The 19,391-nt window shown below is 48.2% G+C and overlaps 2 protein-coding genes across 3 annotated transcripts; one reads left to right on the forward strand and one right to left on the reverse strand.

Moving 5' to 3' along the window:
• The first annotated feature begins 316 nt into the window (after positions 1–316).
• On the forward strand, positions 317–6,029 carry LOC136456975 (beta-glucosidase 4). Of its 2 annotated transcripts, none has more exons than XM_066456993.1 (13): positions 317–590; positions 1,564–1,630; positions 1,736–1,794; positions 1,924–1,999; positions 2,102–2,176; positions 2,253–2,340; positions 2,512–2,737; positions 3,084–3,199; positions 3,350–3,561; positions 4,337–4,371; positions 4,453–4,555; positions 5,361–5,469; positions 5,589–6,029. In XM_066456993.1, exons 1-13 carry the CDS (start codon positions 504–506, stop codon positions 5,785–5,787), a joined length of 1,452 nt encoding a protein of 483 aa, XP_066313090.1. In that variant the 5' UTR covers positions 317–503; the 3' UTR covers positions 5,788–6,029. The 2 variants fall into 2 exon arrangements, with proteins under 2 accessions (XP_066313090.1, XP_066313091.1); XM_066456994.1 differs by lacking the exon at positions 5,589–6,029 and adding an exon at positions 4,642–4,727.
• Positions 6,030–9,079: 3,050 nt separating this feature from the next.
• On the reverse strand, positions 9,080–13,278 carry LOC136456976 (formin-like protein 1). Its single transcript, XM_066456995.1, has 4 exons — positions 11,456–13,278; positions 11,167–11,366; positions 10,328–10,575; positions 9,080–10,193 (listed from the first exon to the last, which is right to left on the reverse strand). Exons 1-4 carry the CDS (start codon positions 13,003–13,005, stop codon positions 9,366–9,368), a joined length of 2,826 nt encoding a protein of 941 aa, XP_066313092.1. The 5' UTR covers positions 13,006–13,278; the 3' UTR covers positions 9,080–9,365.
• Positions 13,279–19,391: the final 6,113 nt, after the last annotated feature.

A 19,391-nucleotide genomic window follows, 5' to 3' on the forward strand; every position in this document is an offset into this window, starting at 1 on the left:
ATGCTGAGCTTCGGACCTAATACTCGTATGACAGCTCAAATAGTCGGGTTTTCCAACGAGTAACAGAGACGAGTAAACAGGGAACATCCCGTACCTGCTATATCCGCCGGGGGATAAATTCTTATACGATTCTATCTCATCCACTAGTGGTTCAAATAAGTATCGGGTATTGGGTACGCGGGGACCGTTGCCATCTCTACTATCGGATCTGCCTCGCCGGCTCGCCCCATGCTCTCGTCACCCTCCATTGGCCGACAGGGACGACACGCCGGCGTGGCTGCTCACGTGTTCTCACCCTGCGCTCTCGCTGGCCGGGGCAACTGGCGATGGCGAGCGTCTCGGCCGCTTCCTCTCGGAGTAGACGTCAGGCGCCATTTATTAATTCAACTCTCCCCAACCCCGCAAGCCCACGCTTCTGAATCCACCAACTCCTCCACGCCGCGTCGAGATCGCTCACGCCTTCGCTTCCAGCAACTCCATCACTCAGCCCACCCGCCGGAGCAATGGGGAGCACGGGGCGTGAGCCGGAGGTGACCCGCGCCGACTTCCCCGACGGTTTCGTCTTCGGCGTCGCCACCTCCGCGTACCAGGTACCACCCGACCGCCGCCGTCCCCATCTCACCCCACGCGGCCGCGGCCGCTTTCGTTTGGCGTCCCGTCCCACCGCCTGCTTGCGCTTGCGCCATGCCTACGCCTGAACACTGCGCGACAGCTAGTGCACGCGCTGGCTTGGCTTGCTTGGGGGCTCTAGTTCTGAGATTCGAATTGGTGTGTGGGTTCCACTGTTTGGTCTCTGTTTTCACTGTAGTTCCGAGCTCTGACGCCCTCACTGCGTTTTAAGCTTATTCCGCTGTTGATCGGCGTCTCAGCTTGACTATCCATGTATAGAGTTGATTCAGCATGTCCCAAACGTGCAGAGGCTAGAGTTGATTCAGCTTGGCCCAAACGTGCAGCCGGTGTCTAGGAACAGGTGCTTCGGGTATTTATAGCGTCCCTGCCTGCTTCGGGTTAGTTTCAAGTGCAACTTCTGATGAATTTTTTCTGTGTCCCTGGATGGGAGAGGACCAAAGATAGATGGATTGCAAGTTGAAACAGTGGACCCAACATAGGATTCCCCATCCATTCATTGCACTAACTAATTATGAAAGTAGTGTATTCATGCCAGTACTGCCTTGTGCTGTCCAAACAATAGGTAACAAGGCTTGCTGCTCTAGGGTTCACCAGGCAAATAGTGGACGGCTGTGTCCAGTTAGGAGATAAAGAGTGCGGTATAGTTGCTGTTAACGTCCCCAACTGCAGGGTGTAGAGTGGGAGAGTAATGGAAGAATAAGAGTTTAGGTGTAGAGTCGTGTTGCATAAATCTCAAGGTGGACTATTGGTTGATCCAAAGATGCATAGTCTTTCTGGGACAAAATTGTGCCTGTGCCTAGAGCCCTACACACTAGAAAGACACAGAATGTAAATATAGACACAGAATGAAAATATAGATAGGAAACCACCCTCTTTTCTGTTCCTTTCTCTCTAAAACTGGAAGTTACGATGTTTGAATTCTTTCCTCTGTAGATTGAGGGAGCGAGAAGGGAGGGAGGCAAAGGAGACAGCATATGGGATGTATTTACAGATGACAAAGGTTTGCTTATCTGGTTCCTTTATAATCTCTTTTCTTTAGGAGATTCCTTTATGATCTTGAAATACATATATTTAACCATTTGTGTTCAAATGCTTGCCTTTTCAGAACGTGTCTTAGACAGAAGCAATGCAGAAATTGCAGTTGATCACTACCATCGATACAAGGTATTGCCTACCGTCCCTATAAAAGAGGAAAAAGAATCAACAAAAAAAGAGGGACTGGGTGGAGGGGCACGATCTTCTTGGTAATAGGGTAATTATCAACGAATTGAAATGTTTGCTATAAACTTTCAGGAAGACATTGAGCTCATGGCAAGTCTAGGTTTTAGTGCGTACAGATTTTCAATATCTTGGGCGCGTATATTTCCTGGTATGCTAAACTTAACAGATAGAAGATTCATTTATAACTGCCCGTGACATGGACCATGATATAAATATCTGCATTTTCTGCTGCTTGTCAATGCTAACACAGATGGCTTGGGGGAAAAGGTCAATGAGCAAGGAGTCGCCTTCTATAATGACCTCATCAACTTTATGATTTCGAAAGGTACCATATGTTTTACTGATTAACTTTAAAGATTACAGCACTTATAGTTGTTAACCATTCGACTGTCTGACAATAGGTATTGAGCCTTACGCAACTCTGTATCATTGGGATCTTCCAAACAATCTTCAGAAGACTCTGGGGGGCTGGATTTCTGACAAGATTGTGTAAGCTACTGCAGGCATCTTAAGTGTGCAGTATGATTAACAATTTTTCTTAGACGCTTAAATGGATGATTACATATGAGATTCTTTTCGAGACAATTTTTTATTTCGAAAGTGGTTGCAGCTTGATTTGCTGTAGTTTATATGAGTTTCTCACCATAAAAAATATCCCAGGGAGTACTTTGCATTGTATGCAGAGGCTTGCTTTGCAAATTTTGGAGACAGAGTACAGCGTTGGATAACAATCAATGAACCTCTCCAAACTGCAATCAATGGTTATGGGATTGGAATTTTTGCACCTGGAGGATGCCAAGGTGAAACTGCTAGATGTTACTTAGCCGCCCATCACCAAATCTTGGCTCATGCTGCTGCTGTTGATGTTTATAGAAGAAAATTCAAGGTCCGTTTTAGTTCTTATATGAATTGCCTTGAGGTCCTTATTTGGGGAGTGTAAATCCTGGTCCTGGCATTCTGGCTCCTGAAAGCAGCTGGTTGGTTCTACTAGTTCTTTGTTAGTATGGGTTCCTTTTTACTCTCTCTTGTTTTGGACTCTTCCACGTTTCTGTATCTCCTGTATCATGCTCACACACTAATTTCCTTGTATATAATGAGAATTGGAAGTTTGGAAACGTGCTGCAATTCATTTATTTCCTACCAGTTTTGTATTTGGTACCCTCATCATCATTTTATTAGCTTTCTGGCAGTATATTTTGTTCGTCTGATGGTTTTACATGTTACAAAAATAGGCTGCACAAGGTGGTGAAGTAGGGTTGGTTGTTGATTGTGAATGGGCAGAGCCATTTTCTGAAAATGTGGAAGACCAAATTGCTGCAAAACGGAGGATTGACTTTCAACTTGGATGGTATGTTGCTATTCATATTATTAATGTCACATGGGCATAGATTTTTTCACAGAACGTACACATTTATGTAGTATAACGTGCCCACATTTATTTGGTTTTGTGTTCCTAGGATGGTGTGATATCCGCTGACTATTTTCACTTCACTTAAAGGTACCTAGACCCAATATATTTTGGTGATTACCCAGAAAGCATGCGGCAGCGACTGGGCAGTGATCTTCCAACCTTCTCAGGGAAAGATAAAGAATTCATCAGGAACAAAATTGATTTTGTTGGACTAAATCATTATACTTCGAGACTCATTGCTCATCACCAAAATCCAGATGATGTTTATTTCTACCAAGTGCAACAAATGGAGAGAATAGGTATGGTACTTCAGCTATCAAGGAAAGATAAAAAAAAATGTATTATTTAGACACCACAAGCATTCAAGAATGTTTCCTTTCACAAGGAGTGGGGACGGGCAGAGAAGAGGAGGGTCATTTGGTCAAACCTTAAAATTACAAACTTCAATAGCTTTTAAATTATTTAGTTTGAAAACATGTAAGTTATATGTGTATAGTTGTATTGAAAGTATTTGCAAAATATCACAAATTTGAAGGATTTTAACTTTTGAAGAATATTCTAGAAGAAAGTAGTGGTTGAGAATGTGCATCGGAGACAGTGGAAAGTATTTGACGGGAGGGAGTAATAAATAATTTGATGAAATTCACTTTCGTCAACTTCTAAGTATGTTTGTCTAAAGGGTTTTCACGATTCTACCGAGTAGATGGTTTGCACTGAATATTTTCCCCTGAAACATTGCGAGGGATGTAAGGTGAACGACTTCATCCCAACTCCAGAAAGATGGGTTAAAAATTGGGCATTTCAGTAGGATGGGGAGACCCTGGTGGAGATTACAATCCTGGAAGTTAGGTGATTTCAGCAACAACATCTAATCAACTCTAGCTATCTGTACAAAGAGAGTGTTATTGCTAATTGGGTCAATTGTTCTAGGAACACTGGAAAATCAATGTTGGTGTATGTGGCTGAACTACTATGTTTGCAGTCTTCCTTAGTCCTTGGATCAACTTTAGATTCACTCGAGATCATACCTGCAAATTGGTATTATCATTATTCTGACATTTATTCTTTTGGCAGAAAAATGGAATAGTGGTGAAAAAATTGGTGAAAGGGTCAGAACTCAGCACTGAACTTCTTTCTCCACGTGTAAATTATCTGGTTCTCTTCTAACTTACTATCTCAAATTTGTGCAGGCTGCATCTGAATGGCTTTTCATAGTTCCTTGGGGGCTTCGTAAAGTACTTAATTATATAGCGAAGAAATATAATAATCCAGCAATTTATGTTACTGAGAATGGTAAGGCTTCCATACTTCCCAAAATCAAAGTGAAACAACGTGGGATATCTAGTACTGGTGGCATGATACAGAATGTATTATGACAGGAAATTGTACACATGTGGTGACTCAAATCTTGAATTGCTGAAGTCAATGCCATTACAATTTGTGCCATTCCTTTGCATGAATCAAGGTTGAAGATAGAAATATTTTGTGCCCTATAATTTATTCTTTCCCATTTCAATTTCCTGTAGATAAGATACACTTACAAATATAGCATATGAATTGACTTGTTTAGTATTTTAGTGGAGACTGAAGTAGTAAAAGAACAAGAGCTTAAACTGTGAACAACTGCTGCACCACTTAATATATTATTGAATATGCAAGCCCAAGATGCAAGGTTGTAGGTTGTTTGTACTGTCTTATTTGTTATATTTGGAAATAGAGTTTCAACTCTGCCCTATTTTGTATTCTAACTGAACTGCTTAATACGAATTTACAGATATCTGCATATTTGAAAACTTTCATGTTATCCTGCAAAAATTTGGACGGTGCCAAATGTCTGGTTTTGACAGCTACCTGTTCAAAGTATATTAAATGGACAAAAATGTTAGGAATAAACTAGGGCGTGAATTCAAAATTTCAGAAATCAAACAAGTGAAATGTACCGTTGCAACACACTGTTTGTTATTGCAATACAAATGATGGTAGTTTTGCTTGCGCAAGTAATAGTGTTTAGTGCTATTGGCATGTGATATTTTTGACCATCAGAATAAAATAAAGAGTGCGTGGATTATGATGTCCTTACCTAGTTTCTTTCCTGCAGGCATGGATGATGAAGATGATCAATCCGCAACGCTTGACCAGGTCCTAAATGACACGACGAGAGTCGGTTACTTCAAAGGATACCTCAATTCAGTTGCACTAGCAATCAAGTAATAAGCTTTAGTTTGCTGCCTGTCCCATAGCTAAGAGCGTTGAGCCAAAATATGGCCCTTTTTGTTAGAACGCGAGACGCAATATGACTGACACAACTACTAATCATTTGATGCAGGGACGGAGCTGATGTCCGTGGGTACTTTGCGTGGTCATTCCTGGACAACTTTGAGTGGGCTATGGGCTACACCAAGAGGTTTGGCATAGTTTATGTCGATTACAAGAATGGGCTGTCCAGGCATCCGAAAGCATCGGCCCTGTGGTTGTCACGCTTCCTGAAGGGCGAGGCAGCCGAAAACAAAGCTGACACAAACTGAGCGAACAGCCCCGCAGCAAGTACAGAACATTACATATACACACACACTACACGTTTCTCCTGTTGTTGTATCTTACAGCGACCACCGGTGTATGTATGTATTCATCATAATCTCAGATGTGGTACCTGCCTGTACCTAGTCTGTCATTGATCCAACACTAGCTGAAATGTATTCTCCGAGAATCAGAACCTCAGCACCAATAAGCTTTGAATTCATGCCAGGCAGCACTCTGGTTACAGATAGCTCACACTTGTCTTCAGAACATCCATGCATTCGGTATTATTACTGTGCTGTCATTGTTGTACTATTCACCTGTAAGTAAGGTTGTATTGCCATTACCGATTCAGATGTTCGTTTGTATTGAGCTGGAGTTTTCATTAGGGTTAGGGCACTTTTAAACAGTTTTAGGTTCAGGTCCCTTTATCTTTTGCTGGTGGTGGTAGGGCGTGTCTTGTCATTGTTGTAGGACAAAGTGGCATGTGACCATTGCTCCCCCATGAAACAAGGGGTGGTGAAAGGATGGAAGCTAATGCCCACTTCCCTTTCTTCTCATCAGGGGCCTATCGCTGCTGTAGGGTTCGCGTGAATGCGTGATGCCCCCTCTTTATTCTTTGGGTCGTCAAGATGCCCGGCAGTGGTGTTCTCGCTTTCAGGTGGTTGGGTTACACACTTGCACGCTTTGCTCACATCCCATCCCATCCCATGGTGCCGTACGCTGAATCCCGTGCTCTGGATGTGATGCAGCGCCAGAACAGGAATCAGGCCGTTGAGAGGGGTTCTTCATCAGGCTTTCGGAGAAGTGAGACGTCCTAGGCCTACTACTGATTGGTACTGTGCTCCGCCCTTGGCCCTTTGCCTTTGGCATTCTTCTTCTTCCTTGCATTGGGTGCCCCGTGCCAGCTGCTGCAAGCAATCCCTACGGCCAGGTTTCGGTCCCTTTCGCCTACTTGCTTCGTGCTGCCACTGCCAATTGTGTGACCTCAAGATCTGGCCCTCCAGAGACCGTACCACAGGTTGCAACAACAGACGCGAGGCCTTGGTTCGGTTCAAAACTTCAAATGTGTTAACATAACACAGGCATCAGGAAGGAACGTGCCAGTTCATTCACCGTGGCATTGCCCGGGTTCGAGTCTTTGAAACCTTTTCGGGCTCTCTGAGCAGGCTTTTAGATCTGCTTCTGAATTGCATGGGTTGTTTCCGGACACGCAGAATTTATCCTCTGTATGGATGAACGAATGTGTACATGTTACATGTACCGATCTGGAGCAGCAGTAGTATCAAGCTGTCCAGACCCTTTAATGATAATGATAATGTAAATAAACAAGGGCTACTCCTGCAACTTTATCACGGCTGGATGGAACGTTGGCAAAAGCCATGGGGATCTTTGCGAAAAGAAAGCAAAGGCACAGCGCGTAAAGCCGGCTGATTCGTGGGCATCTCGCCCTCACGTGACGGCGTGCGTGCTGTGGCTACTGCCTAGAGCCCCTAGACTGCTGATGGAGAACGGAGCGGGAGCGGCTCCTAGTAGTAGCCATGATCAGAAGACGCCAGATGGGGGGTGATTCTGTTTCCCCAAGCCGGAGCGAATCTGCCTTGCTTTCCATGCCTGTCAAAGGCGAAGCGACCAGATCAAGCATTGGATTCGGCTTGCAGGGTGAATGGGCGCCTGCCTCTTTCGCTTCGCCTCGCCGGCCTGTGCTAGACCTGGAATGGCAAGGTTTGGTCTTTGGTGCACGTCAGAAGTTTCACTTCTGCTCATCTACCTTCTCGTACAGATCTTATTCTGTTATTCAGTTCTCTGATGGGCGTGCTGTGTAGTCCTGATTAAGAAAAATAAGTTTGTTAGCGAGTTAATTAGCCGGTAATTGACTGAAATATCATGGGCGGACTTGAAACTTGAAAGGATACCCTGATGATGGGCATGGGGAGAGAGATCATCATTGACGCGAGGAGGAGCTTGCATGTGCAACTCACGAGACTATGATGGAAAGGAATGCCGGGAGCCAAAGGTTGGGCGTGGGTGATTGCAATTGCAAGATTGGGTAGTGAGTGGTTCAGGTGCCAATGTAGCTGGCTCCTCCCTTCAATCTGCTGTGGTGGTCATTCAGTAATCATCACGCTACTGCTAGTGTCTAGGAGTACCTATCATGCATGTATTCATTCATGCTCCATCTTTCACTTGTGCTCTCATCCCAGATGTAGAATTAGAATCTTGCTACCCCATCTTTTGTCTACCTTTCACATCTCTAACCACCACCACAAACCTAGTATTACTATTGGAATTCCTTTCTTCTCATAATCAAAACTAGAATAATTATCATAGCTCCTAATCATAGTATTTTCGACCCATCCCAGCTGCATTAGCAGCCAAAACGATCCATGTGTTTTGGAGGCCACAGGCCAAGGGAGCCCCCCCCCACCCCCCCCCCCCCCCCCCCCCCCCCCCACCCCAAAAAAAAACAGCTCTGATTGACCTTGGAGGCCAATGATTTAGGCCATTAGAGTTACCAGAGCATCCATCCATACCATACCATATGGTTCGGTGCAGTGCAGGGGACGGAGCAGGGACAAGAGACCCCATGTGGGGCTGCGGATCTTGCAAGATGGGAGCAAGGAAAGAGGAGGAGAGTTTGGTAGGAAAGGGCCACCAAGCCAAGCCATGCCGCAACGTTTTGTGGGCGTGCATCCAAGACCCGAACCACCGCTTGGTTGCCACCCTCACATGGAGATGGGGACCCAGCGATGGCACCCACCCGAACCACCGCCCGCTTGGTTTCTTCCTCCCATGCTCTCCAGGCCATGGAAACCTCTGCCCTCTGGTTTTGATCAGGCACTTGTTGGTTCTTCTGATGTCCCAACTGGAAGCCTGCTGCAGCTTTACCGCATTCATCCATGGTTTGAGGTTTCACCTCTCGGCTCCTGCAGTCCTGCCTCCTGGGGCACTGCTCAGTGTCTGAACTTTACAGGATGCTCCTGTAATTGGAAAGATTCTTCTACCGCAGATAAAATTGTCAGACAAACTGATAGAGGCTGCCTTGAGATGTATGTGCATGGGGTATATATGGTCTGTATGGACCATTTGTGCAATTGGAAAGATGTTGACAAAAATAATTTCAAAAAGAATATGATGACAAAAACACAGTTGATGTTTTCTTCCTTGGTACTGCTAGAGTTTAATAGGTTTTGTTTTCTTTTCAAGTACGGCAGAGAGAGTCCAACTACCTTCGACCTTCCAGCTCTGCAGATTTTTTTTGTTTTGGAATTGTTAACTTCACTCTTCTGTCATTCTGTGAGATGGATAAATCTACGTCTTGTTAACTGCTTCATGTCATGTACACACTGAACTTAAGACTGAAATTAAGCTGCATACATATATGAACTGCTTATTTCCTCTTCTGATCTAGACTTTATCCCTTCTTATATATAGAAATAAATATTTGCAAAAATATTGTACATTCTATAATCTACAGGTACAAAAGGAGAAAAAAAGGACAGCCCACTACCATTTGAATCCCTCTGCCCCCTGGTGGTGTTCTACCGACGGTCCGCGAAAAATTATATTGGCAGACTACCAGTGATCATGGTGATGACACTGAAGCAGCTGAACTCTCATCGTCAGAGAATCCAGCTCTCAAAGCATGAAGCCGTGGGAACAATTGTGGCATCATTGGGTTAACCGGCACTGGGAAATGGCGCACAGAGCTGGCGATGGTACGGTCATTGATCCTGCCCACTTCCTTGCAGACCTGATCAAGAACCGTTAGGAAATCCCTTACGACCATGAAGATCCTGAAAGGGTGAGCCTCCTCCTTTGCGGAATCGCCATGGAAGTACTCAGTGATTTCTTTCACGAGCGACAGTGCCACACTCTCCTGACACTGAACCCTGATGATCTCGTCGTCTGCCTTTTTCAAGAACTTCTGCATTCTGTCGTGGAACTGCCACGCATCATCCCTTGACTTCAACTCTTCGTTCAATCGCAGTACCTCAGTGATCTTGTCTATTCCTCCAGCAAGTTTGGTAACGTAGCTGCTAAGCACGTCGGAATCCATGGCAGCTGCCTTCTTGACATTGCTGAGCTCGTTGGCAAGGCCAGCCACTACCTGGAGGCCTAGCTTCTTGCACTCAAGCTCTTCTCGTAGAGGATTTTCTTGGGTTCTTGGAGTTGTTTGGGTGCTGGCAGACATACGGGAACCCTCTGTTCGTATGATCTCCTGTACGACGAAGTGCAGAAGGGTCGTGCGTCCATCGGTGCCTTTGACATCAACCAATTTGAGTAGAGTGTCAAGCTTGAATGCGTGTGCATCCCCACGGTTTGTGCCAACATTCATCCTGTTGCCAGTCTTCAGAACTGCTTCAAGTAGCTTAAGAAATAGCCTGCTGCTTCTAAGCTCATCACAAGCAGCCTGCGAGTAAGAAAGAAAAGGAATTAGGTTGAGGAAACATACTGAAAAGGCTAAAAATTTCAGCTATGTCCATTACATATGCACAATAGCATAGGGAGAAGATGAAATGGCGATCGCAAAGACATAATGCTCACCTCAAGGGTCTCGAAAGACTTCTTTAGGTAATTGACCTCTGAATCAAAGTTCGCTATGTAAAGCATTGCATCAACTCTTTTGAAGGCAAAAGGCAGATCAAGCACTGCCTTGAGGAACTTCTCAGCTGGATTAAGCTTAATTGGAGAAGTCTCCTCTTTGAATTCTTTCAGTTTAATCTCCTCTTCCTTGGTAGGAGCCATCTTCAGCAAGGTCTCCAGTAATTCTGCTCCAAAGTTCTCCATGTTACCTGAAGGACAGGCATGGTAAATCGGTTAACACATTAGTGAAGCCCATGGAGTGGAAAATGTAGAGCAACTATTACATCTTCAGCAATATTAGTAAAAGAATTCTAGCCCAAAAACTCCAAGTTCTGCACTAATACAACAGGCTTGCAGTGATTTCCACAAAAAGTCATGATAAATGACTGAAAAATGGAAGTTCCTATTGTGAGCAACTATGAATAGAGCATAAAGAGGAATGAGAACAAAAGCAATTTCTCCAACATTCTTCACAGGCTCCCTGCAGATATAACTCTCTGTACCTATTCAGCAGACCTGAAGCAACCAGTGATTTTCTATTCCAGCAACGACTCTCAACGGCTCTATGCTGGCATTCACTTCATTCACACGAACTTATTAAAAGCCTAACCATACTATACGGACAAGCATGGCTGCAGTCCAGTCACAAGCTAAAATATATAGTCAAACACGACTCACACAACTCACGAGCAAAACTAATCCTATGCGATCGAAACATCAGTGAAAACCAATGTAGCATGTATGCAGATAATCAAAATGGCTGAATTCTAGGAAGTAGTGTCAGCGAGGATCTTGTTCACCTTCACAGAGCGCGTCGCAGACCTCTTCCTTGGTTACATTCAGCGCGCGCAGCAAGATGGCAATGTTCTGCGCCTTCTTCGGATCTAGGACCTTGTTCTCGGCCTTGGGCGTCGGCAGTACCGACCTCCTCGTCACCTCCTTGGCCGGCGCATTGGCTGGATTGCAAATGAACAGCGTCTCGATCATCTCCTCGTTCACCCTGAAAGAATTCAGTGAAACTCCTCAAGACACCGACCACGAACAACTGAAACATCTGAAAAAAGATGGAAATTTTCGCAGAGTTCTCACTGGAATGAACTGGACTTGAGCTGATCCCACACCATGACGCGGTCGGAGCTGGCCCGGACCTTGTCCCAGTGCAACGGCTTCAGCTTCGGCCGTGGCGTCGTGTCCTCGGACTTGTCGCCTTGGTCGGAGCTCTCGGGCAGCCGGCTTGGGAACGCGTCGGTGGGTGCAGGGACGCTCCTGAAGTTGGCAGCTTGGGGTGGCGGCGACAATGCCGGCGAACGGGTTTCTTTGGACGTGTCGGGCTTCCGGACACGGCTCTCCCAGTAGCCCACCGGCGGAGGCGGTGGCGGAGGAGGAGGTGGCGGCGGCCCTGCAGCCGGAGGTGGCCGTGGCGGGTGTGTGCTCGTCGGTAGGGATGGTGGCTGGGCGAATGGGTTCCTTTCGATGGTGTCGGTGGTGGATCTGAGAGCTGATTTGTCGTTTAGTGGAGAGCACGGTGGCGATGGGGACGGTGGTTTCCGGCGAGGAGGCGGCGGTGGTGGCAGTGTCGGTGCGAAGGGAGGAGGCGGAGGCGGAGGCGGAGGCGGGGTCGGAGGAACCGGCGGGAGGACGACGACGCGCGCGCTTTCCGATCTTGACTTGACGGAGTGGCGGCCGGACTCGCCTGGGCTGGAGAAGGCAGGCGGCGAGGCGGGCGCGGGGGACAGCGTCGCCCCCGGAGAAGATGGGTACGACGGCGTGCTCAGGACCGACCCAGGGGACGGAGTCCTGGAGCGGTCCCGCGCTTCAAGGGCCGCCTGTACTGCCGTCGCCAGAGTCCTGCGCGAGCTGGAGGTGGTCTTCGTTGATGAGCCCCGCGGCGAGTAGAATTCTTCTTCTCCGGACGACGGGGAGCCCCCATCGGGGCTCCTCGACGGCGCCGGCGCGCACTGCCGCGCCAGCGGCGGAAGCGGACGGAGCTCGGGCGATCCGCCCGAGCTCCGGGACTCCTCGTCGCCGGACGACGTCGTGTCGCTGCTCCTCTCGTCCGCTCTGCTCGCCAGTGTCCCCACGTAGAGGAACTCGGCAGAGGTAGCCGGCGCCGGCGCAGCCCCACCACCGCCACCGCTGCCACCGAACTCGTCGCGCGCGAAAAGGCTCGTCCTTTCCGGGTGCAAAAACTTGGCGTCCCCGCCACCGACACACCCGCCTCCTCCCCCGCGCGCCGCATTGCTCCGGCGGTGCGAGAAGAAGAAGGCGACGGATAGCCCGAGTACGGCCACCGTGAGCAGCGGCAGCAGTATGGCCGGGACGAGCTTGGAGGCCTTCTTGGACCCGTGCGAGCTGCCGGCCGGAGGCGTGGCGCCGCTGGAGCCGGTGTTGGGGAGCACCAGAGCAGGGTACGTCGGCTGATCCTGCCCCGTGGGCATCGGAGGTGGCGGCGTCACCGGCATCGCGGGAAAGAACGGCGGCGGCGCCGACGGCTGCCCGGGCTGATCCGGGACGAAGAAGGGCTGGTGGAGCTGCCTCCTGGCGGTGGCGAGAGCGTCGGGGCCGTTGGCTCCATCGACGCAGCACGTGGCGAGCAAGATGGGTAACAGCAGCTGCAAAAATTGCCGGGGAGATGGCATTGCGATGGAAGAAGAAGAAGAAGAAGAAGCAAGTAGAAGAGCAAGCAGCAGCAAAAGCTGCGTGTGTATGGTGTGGTGTGTGTGATCGACAGATCTTGGAGGAGAGAGAGAGAGAGAGAGAGAGGAGCGAGGAAAGTAGAGGAAGGGAGGTGAGGTGTTGTAGTGTGGGTACAGCTTACATGGAGGTGGAGTATTCTGGATTTGTCCACGACCTCTCTCTCTCTCGCTCTCCTCTCCTCTCCTCTCCTCTGCGCTCTGCCTCTTCTCTCCTCGTCTTCTACCCTTCTTGGTGTGCGCCTTTTATTTCGCTTTAGACTAGTAGATTATTTTTTGTGCGTTTAGTGCAAAAGGCATGTGGGTTGGCTACTTGGCTTTAGTTTTTGTGAACTGTGTAAGAACGGTGGTGGTTGAAGCTTGCCTGGTTTGTTCTCATTCCTTGGCCATTTGCTCGGCTGCTCAAATAAACTAATGGAAGGTTGTTGCAGAAGGGTGCAAGAGAGCAAAGAGGAAGTGTGCAAGAACAAGCACGAGTAAAATATTGGGCACTAGGTTTTCTGTATTTGCTATTCGAGCTTTATGTGAAAATGGGGGCACTATATAGATCTTGCTCATTTTTTATGGAGTTGTTATACGTCAAGCTACAAAATCAGCCCCACATGATTTTTTTTTTGTTTTTGTAAAATTCGAGTATACTCATAAAATCATGTAAAAGCCCTCTTTTGGTTTATTGTGTGCATATGAAGGAACTATAATCTTGCTTTCTCGGTGACGATGAAGGGTCAAATGTGGAAAATAAATGGCATCGAGCAAAGGCAACACCTTATGATGTAGTGATAGATATAATCTCTTCTATCACAAATAAGTGGAGATTGGCCTCGGTCAATAGCTTGAAACTTTGAATACAAAACATTTTTCATATATATTAAGTCTGAATGTTTGGAAGTGATACGAGTAAATTTATCTTGAAACAAAATACTTTTCATATATATAAAGTTTGAATGTTTGGAAGTGATGCGAGTAAATCTATCTTGAAGAATAGTTTCATGAAAGTATAACTTTTTTCATACCTTATTGATGCATTTATATGTGGGACAAGGCTAGGAAATGCCAATGGTAGGCTAAAATGAATTTGTCCCATTTATGGCCAGAATAGGAATGAAGAAGATGATCAAGGGGGATTGTTGGATATATGCATCCAATCCAAAGTCACAAAAATCCAGCCTCCTAGCTAAGGAGTATTTTTTTTATCTAAAACACGTGAATAATAAATAAATAAATAGATAAATAAATAATTATGGTGATTACTCCCTCTGTTCATAAAAGAATGCAATTGTGAGATCTATATGGGTCAAACTAGCTCATGTTTGACCAAATTTGCAGTAAATAGTATTAGCATTTATGTCTCAAATAAATTTATTATGAAAATATATTATATAATAACTAATTAAATGCTACTTATTTTGTATCGTGAATATTATTATTTTTTTTATATAAATTTAGTCAAAGTTCAAACTGTTTGACTCCTCGAAAAAACGATAATTGCATTCTTTAGTGGACGGAGGAAGTACTTGTTTATGAACGTAAGATGATCGCAAATGATGGTTTTTCTAGAGTTAGTTAGCACAACCTTGCTTAGTTCTTGAGTCAGCGATTTATTTTTAGTGTTATTACATACGACAGACAGGAGGAGGAGTTCTTCTGGAAAGCATGAAGCAACACCAACAGTGTGGGTGAGAGCTAGCCCTGCTGAGAAAAGCATGTCGGAGAGCGAGACGAGCGTCGACATTCCCTCCAAACATTCGTGTTACATTTACAGAACTCTGACGCGTTTTGGCCATGTTAGTTGTCATTGCCCCAAACCTCCGAGATAATGGGTTGCTAATACTTGATCAGACTGGTTGATCGCTCGTCGAAAACCTTCGATACTGAAACTGAAGCAGTAGCGAGAGCCATCGAGCATGGTGATTGGTGAATGAACCAAATCGGCAGCATATATGCCTGCCGCGGCGCATGCGCGACGAAGCCGACGAGTTTGACTGCCTTGAGGCCGCAAGCATGCTTCTGTAGGTACCACGTCGCCGTCGGTCGGGTCGTCTCTCTGCGTTTGCGTGCGGGCAGGCACATGCGCGCATGCTGGGCCCGGCTCGTATCTGTTTGTTTGTTTGTTTTTTAACAGTTTCACTCGGTGTTTGCCCCTTGTGACACGCGCGCACGCGTTGAGGGAGGGAGCCGGGACGGAGCGCGCGAGAGCACGTACGTGCGCCACCGACCGACGCGTACGCGCTAGTGGCATCGCGTTTGTGGCGACTACATACACGCGAGCAGGCACGCGCAAAACCGCTGGCCTGCTGATATATATCCTCGGCGAACGGCAGCCGGCTGGATGATTCATGCAGCAGATGCAGATGCAGCAGAGGCGAGGCAAGGCGTGGCGGTGCGCTGCGGATATTGTTGTCAGCGTCGGCGGCACGCGCGCATGGTTTCTACAATACTGCCCGCGGTGCGGCGCCTCCGCTCCAGGCACGGTTCCGATTCCGAGTTTCCGACGGCGTCCAGCGCTCAAGCCAACAACGTGGGGCGCGTGAGGGGAAAGCCGGAAAGGCCGCGGCCGACCGGTGCCGGTGGGCGCCCCCGCGCCCGGCAGGAGCCCCTTGCTTTTTTGCCACGGCCGGCGCGCGGCTGCGTGTCCGCGTGTGGTGGGAGGGAGAGGGAGGGGGAGGGTGGCCTGCTCCCGCGCAGCGCGCGATGGAGCTCACCAATACCACCTGCCTCGAGAGGCCGTCCCTCCTCCCGGCTTTTTTCCCTGCGCCCCGGCTGGATTTGGCCCTGGGCGGCTGGGGTGTGGGGTCTAAGGAACCTTTTGGAAAGCAGCACGAGGGCAAGGTGTGTTTCTACTTTCTACAGCGGCGTGCAGTGGGATGGGATGGGACTCGCTGCACGTCGGTCGGAGTCGGACGCATGCAGACTCGCAGTTACTGTTTACCCATGGTGACGAGACGACTGACTGCCTGGTGCTATACTGCTATATGGGCCGACTGATGGATGGATACCTACTGATGTGTGGCTGCACGCCTATAAGTGAGTGGTCACGTACGTACTCCTCGCGTCTCGTCTACGTGGTCCTCTCGATCGTCTGTGGTGGATGGTGTGTGCTGTACCCGTACCTGTGCAGATCATGTACTGTATGTCTGTATCCGTGTACCCCTACCCTTACCAGTCTAGCTACTACCACCGCGCGTGGCGTGTAGCCCGGAATCAAGGATCTCCGGTGCTGTACCTGTAAACTACTGGAGTTCCGATCCTGCAGACAGAAGCAGTAGTTAGCTAGCTAGTGTCCCACAAATACGGCCGGCGGTAGTGTACTGTCTTGAACAGACAGTGTCCGAGCATGGCGCACGTCAAGCCGTAGCCATCGATAGATCTCCAATCATTTCGTACTCGTATGTAGCAGCAAGCGTATGCTGCGTGGAGCTCATTGGCAGGCCGGATTGACGGACGAGTAAAGCAGCTGCTCAACTACTACCCCCTGATAAGTGACCACTGTCACATGATGGATCATCGATTAGGCAGTAGTAGTACTCAACCGGCACGCTTATGCCTGGACACCTCAACTACCGGAATGGACTCGACATTTGGCTTGCATGTCGACATGTCACTCGCCGCCATCGATCCGTGCCTGTGCTCTCCGAGTGACATGTGGACCTAGTCAACGGTGTAATTCTCCTGGGGCGACGCTTCGTTTGTCCCTCCTTGTCCACCAGGAGTGTAGGGGTGGTGTGGCAGGGGAGACGACGGAAAACTCCATTTGCCTGAGCTCGACGGGGGATCGATATCCTTTTGCTGACGACGCGCGCGTCCACTAAAGCCGGTGGTGGATGGGAGCCTCGTTTTTGGTCTGGTTCACTTGACGTCATCTCGGTGGATTGACCACTCATCGGTCATCCGTGGGTGGTGGGCCGGGGGCGATTAACTAACCGCTCCTTTTTTTTCGCCGGCCATGAGATTATTGGGATAAATAAACTACTCGTCGGGAACAAATTAATCCTCTGCGTGTGGACTGCGCAGCGTCAGACACTGCAGGCTGCTGGTAAACGATGCCGTACGTACGTGGTCTTAAGGTCCGGCACAGTTCCATACATGGCTCCGTGGCTCTGTACGTGCCATGGAGTAGGAGTATATGCTATGCAACTCAGTGTCCTCTATGGTACAGTGCGTACTATATCTTGAATTCGATTTCCCAAGACGTTTGACGTCTGATGTGTGCGCACCATCGCCCTCGAGTCCGTAGCCCAGCCGTACTCGCGTTTAATTAGTTTGATTTCATCAGGCAGCAGCAGCACGTATCCATCTTGAAGAATACACACAGTAGGTATCAGTGTGCTGTAGCAGGTTGAATCGAATCGTGGGTTCGTCAGTCGTGACCACCGTACCGGCAAGCATATGTCACGCTGAAAAGATCAAAGCCTCCCAACCAAATTGAAGTGCTCCGAGCCCGTCGCACTCGCCACGGCACCACGCCTGTGCGGCTGTGCCCCACTGCCCACTGCCCCTCGCAGCCGCTGCATTTGGTAGCGACAAGTTGGAAGATTCCGACGTCTCGTCGTGTCGCAGCGGTCAATACGTTAACTTAGCACAATAAATAAAATGTACCAAAAATAGTGCCTAATATATTAGGTAGTTTTTTTGCCGTGATCAGCGACAACTTGTGTTTTTTTTTGGAATTGGTCCTGACCCACGTTGCTATGAATACCAAGGAGGAGCTCGCCCCAAACAAGTACATACATCAAACCAAGAATCGATCTATTGGACACCGGAGAATCTCGAAAGCACGACATCCACGCGCTACACCAACATCTACTTGGTCACGGAAGCATACAAAGTCTTTGGTGAGACACATCTACTGTGACTCAAAATCCCGCACTAAGCCTAATTAGTGATGGTGTCTCAGGTCCTGGAACAATGCGAGGGAGGAGAGGACCGTGTATTTGACTCCACCTCTCGTTGCGTGCATCGTCAACTACGTCTCGGTGACTGAGGAAGCTCCAATAGCGAGAAGAAAGCAAGATGTCCAGTAGATTACGATGAGCAGCCCCAACGCGGTACAGCAGCAGCAGCGACGGAACTGTCACGTAGAAGCAGGAGCAAGCCATTCATTATTCAGCACCGTAATCAATGAGGAGGCAAATACCGATGGAACGGAAGGCGAATGGGAAATTGGGAATGGAGTAGTGGCACTGTAGCAGTACATGCTGGATGCTGCTGCGCACGCTGACAACAGAATCTGTTTCGGAACCTTTCCGTGCCAGCTTTTTTTCATGCAGACCTGAGCCTTGGTGGCCCCCCTCCACCTCCACAAAGGACTCTGCTTTTCGCCCTAGGGCCTGTTTAGTTCATCCAAAATATCAACTTTGACACTATGCAAAAAGAAGATTTCCCGTCACATCAAACTTGTGGTACATGCATGGAGTACTAAATGTTGACGAAATCAAAAACTAATTATACAGTTTGGTTGTACTTTGCGAGACGAACGTTTTGAGCCTAATTAGTCAACGTTTGGACAATTATTACCAAATAAAAACGAAACGCTACAGTAGACGCAACTAAACGAGGGCCTAGTGGATGGATGGCCATGGCCGTGACGTCGACCGCCGAACCGAAACCCATCCATCTCCTCCAGCAGCTCCGGTCTCCTCTCTCCTCCAGACCTCCACTCCCCCCTTGCTTCGTAAGCAAAAAAAGTAGTAGTAGTTGCAGGAACACAAAAAGGAAGGAAGGCGGCAGTTAGCAGCGTAGTAATGTAACGCGTTCCCGTCAGATCCCTTTGTTTCATTGGGTGGGTCAGTTAACCGCTGCGGATTATATATATATATATAGGTTTATTATCATTTATTTATGCTAGTGTCCATGCATCCACGCCCCCTGCTGTTTCTCCGTCGTTTTCAGGGCAGCGACTCACGGAAACGCCGTGCGGATACCCCATCGCCCATCACTTTGCACTGCCTGGCTCTGGCTGATAGATCAGCCCCCACGATCGAGCGACGAGCATGACAGAAAGGCAAATGGCATGTCAGCTTGAACAGCGCTGGGGGCGCTGGGAATGTTGGGGAAAATCGACCATAGATCAGCTCGCTTTTGACGGCAGCATGCATAGCGATTTGCCGATTAGCAAAGCGGCAGGCCCTTTTGGCTACATTCCATGAATGGACCGGACCGTGAGTCATCTCTGCCAGTGCCACCAAACAAGCTAGTTTCGCCGCCTAAATGGAAAAAAGGTTAAGCCGCTAATCTCAGATCAATATAATAGTGCAGTCGTTGATCTTGGATATGATATTGGAAGGCCACCGTCAGAAGAAGAGCTTGGCTGCTTCGGAGCTGGGGCCTCAGAT

This window comes from Miscanthus floridulus, chromosome 6 (assembly GCF_019320115.1).
Source record: "Miscanthus floridulus cultivar M001 chromosome 6, ASM1932011v1, whole genome shotgun sequence".
NCBI classification, from domain to species: Eukaryota; Viridiplantae; Streptophyta; class Magnoliopsida; order Poales; family Poaceae; genus Miscanthus; species Miscanthus floridulus.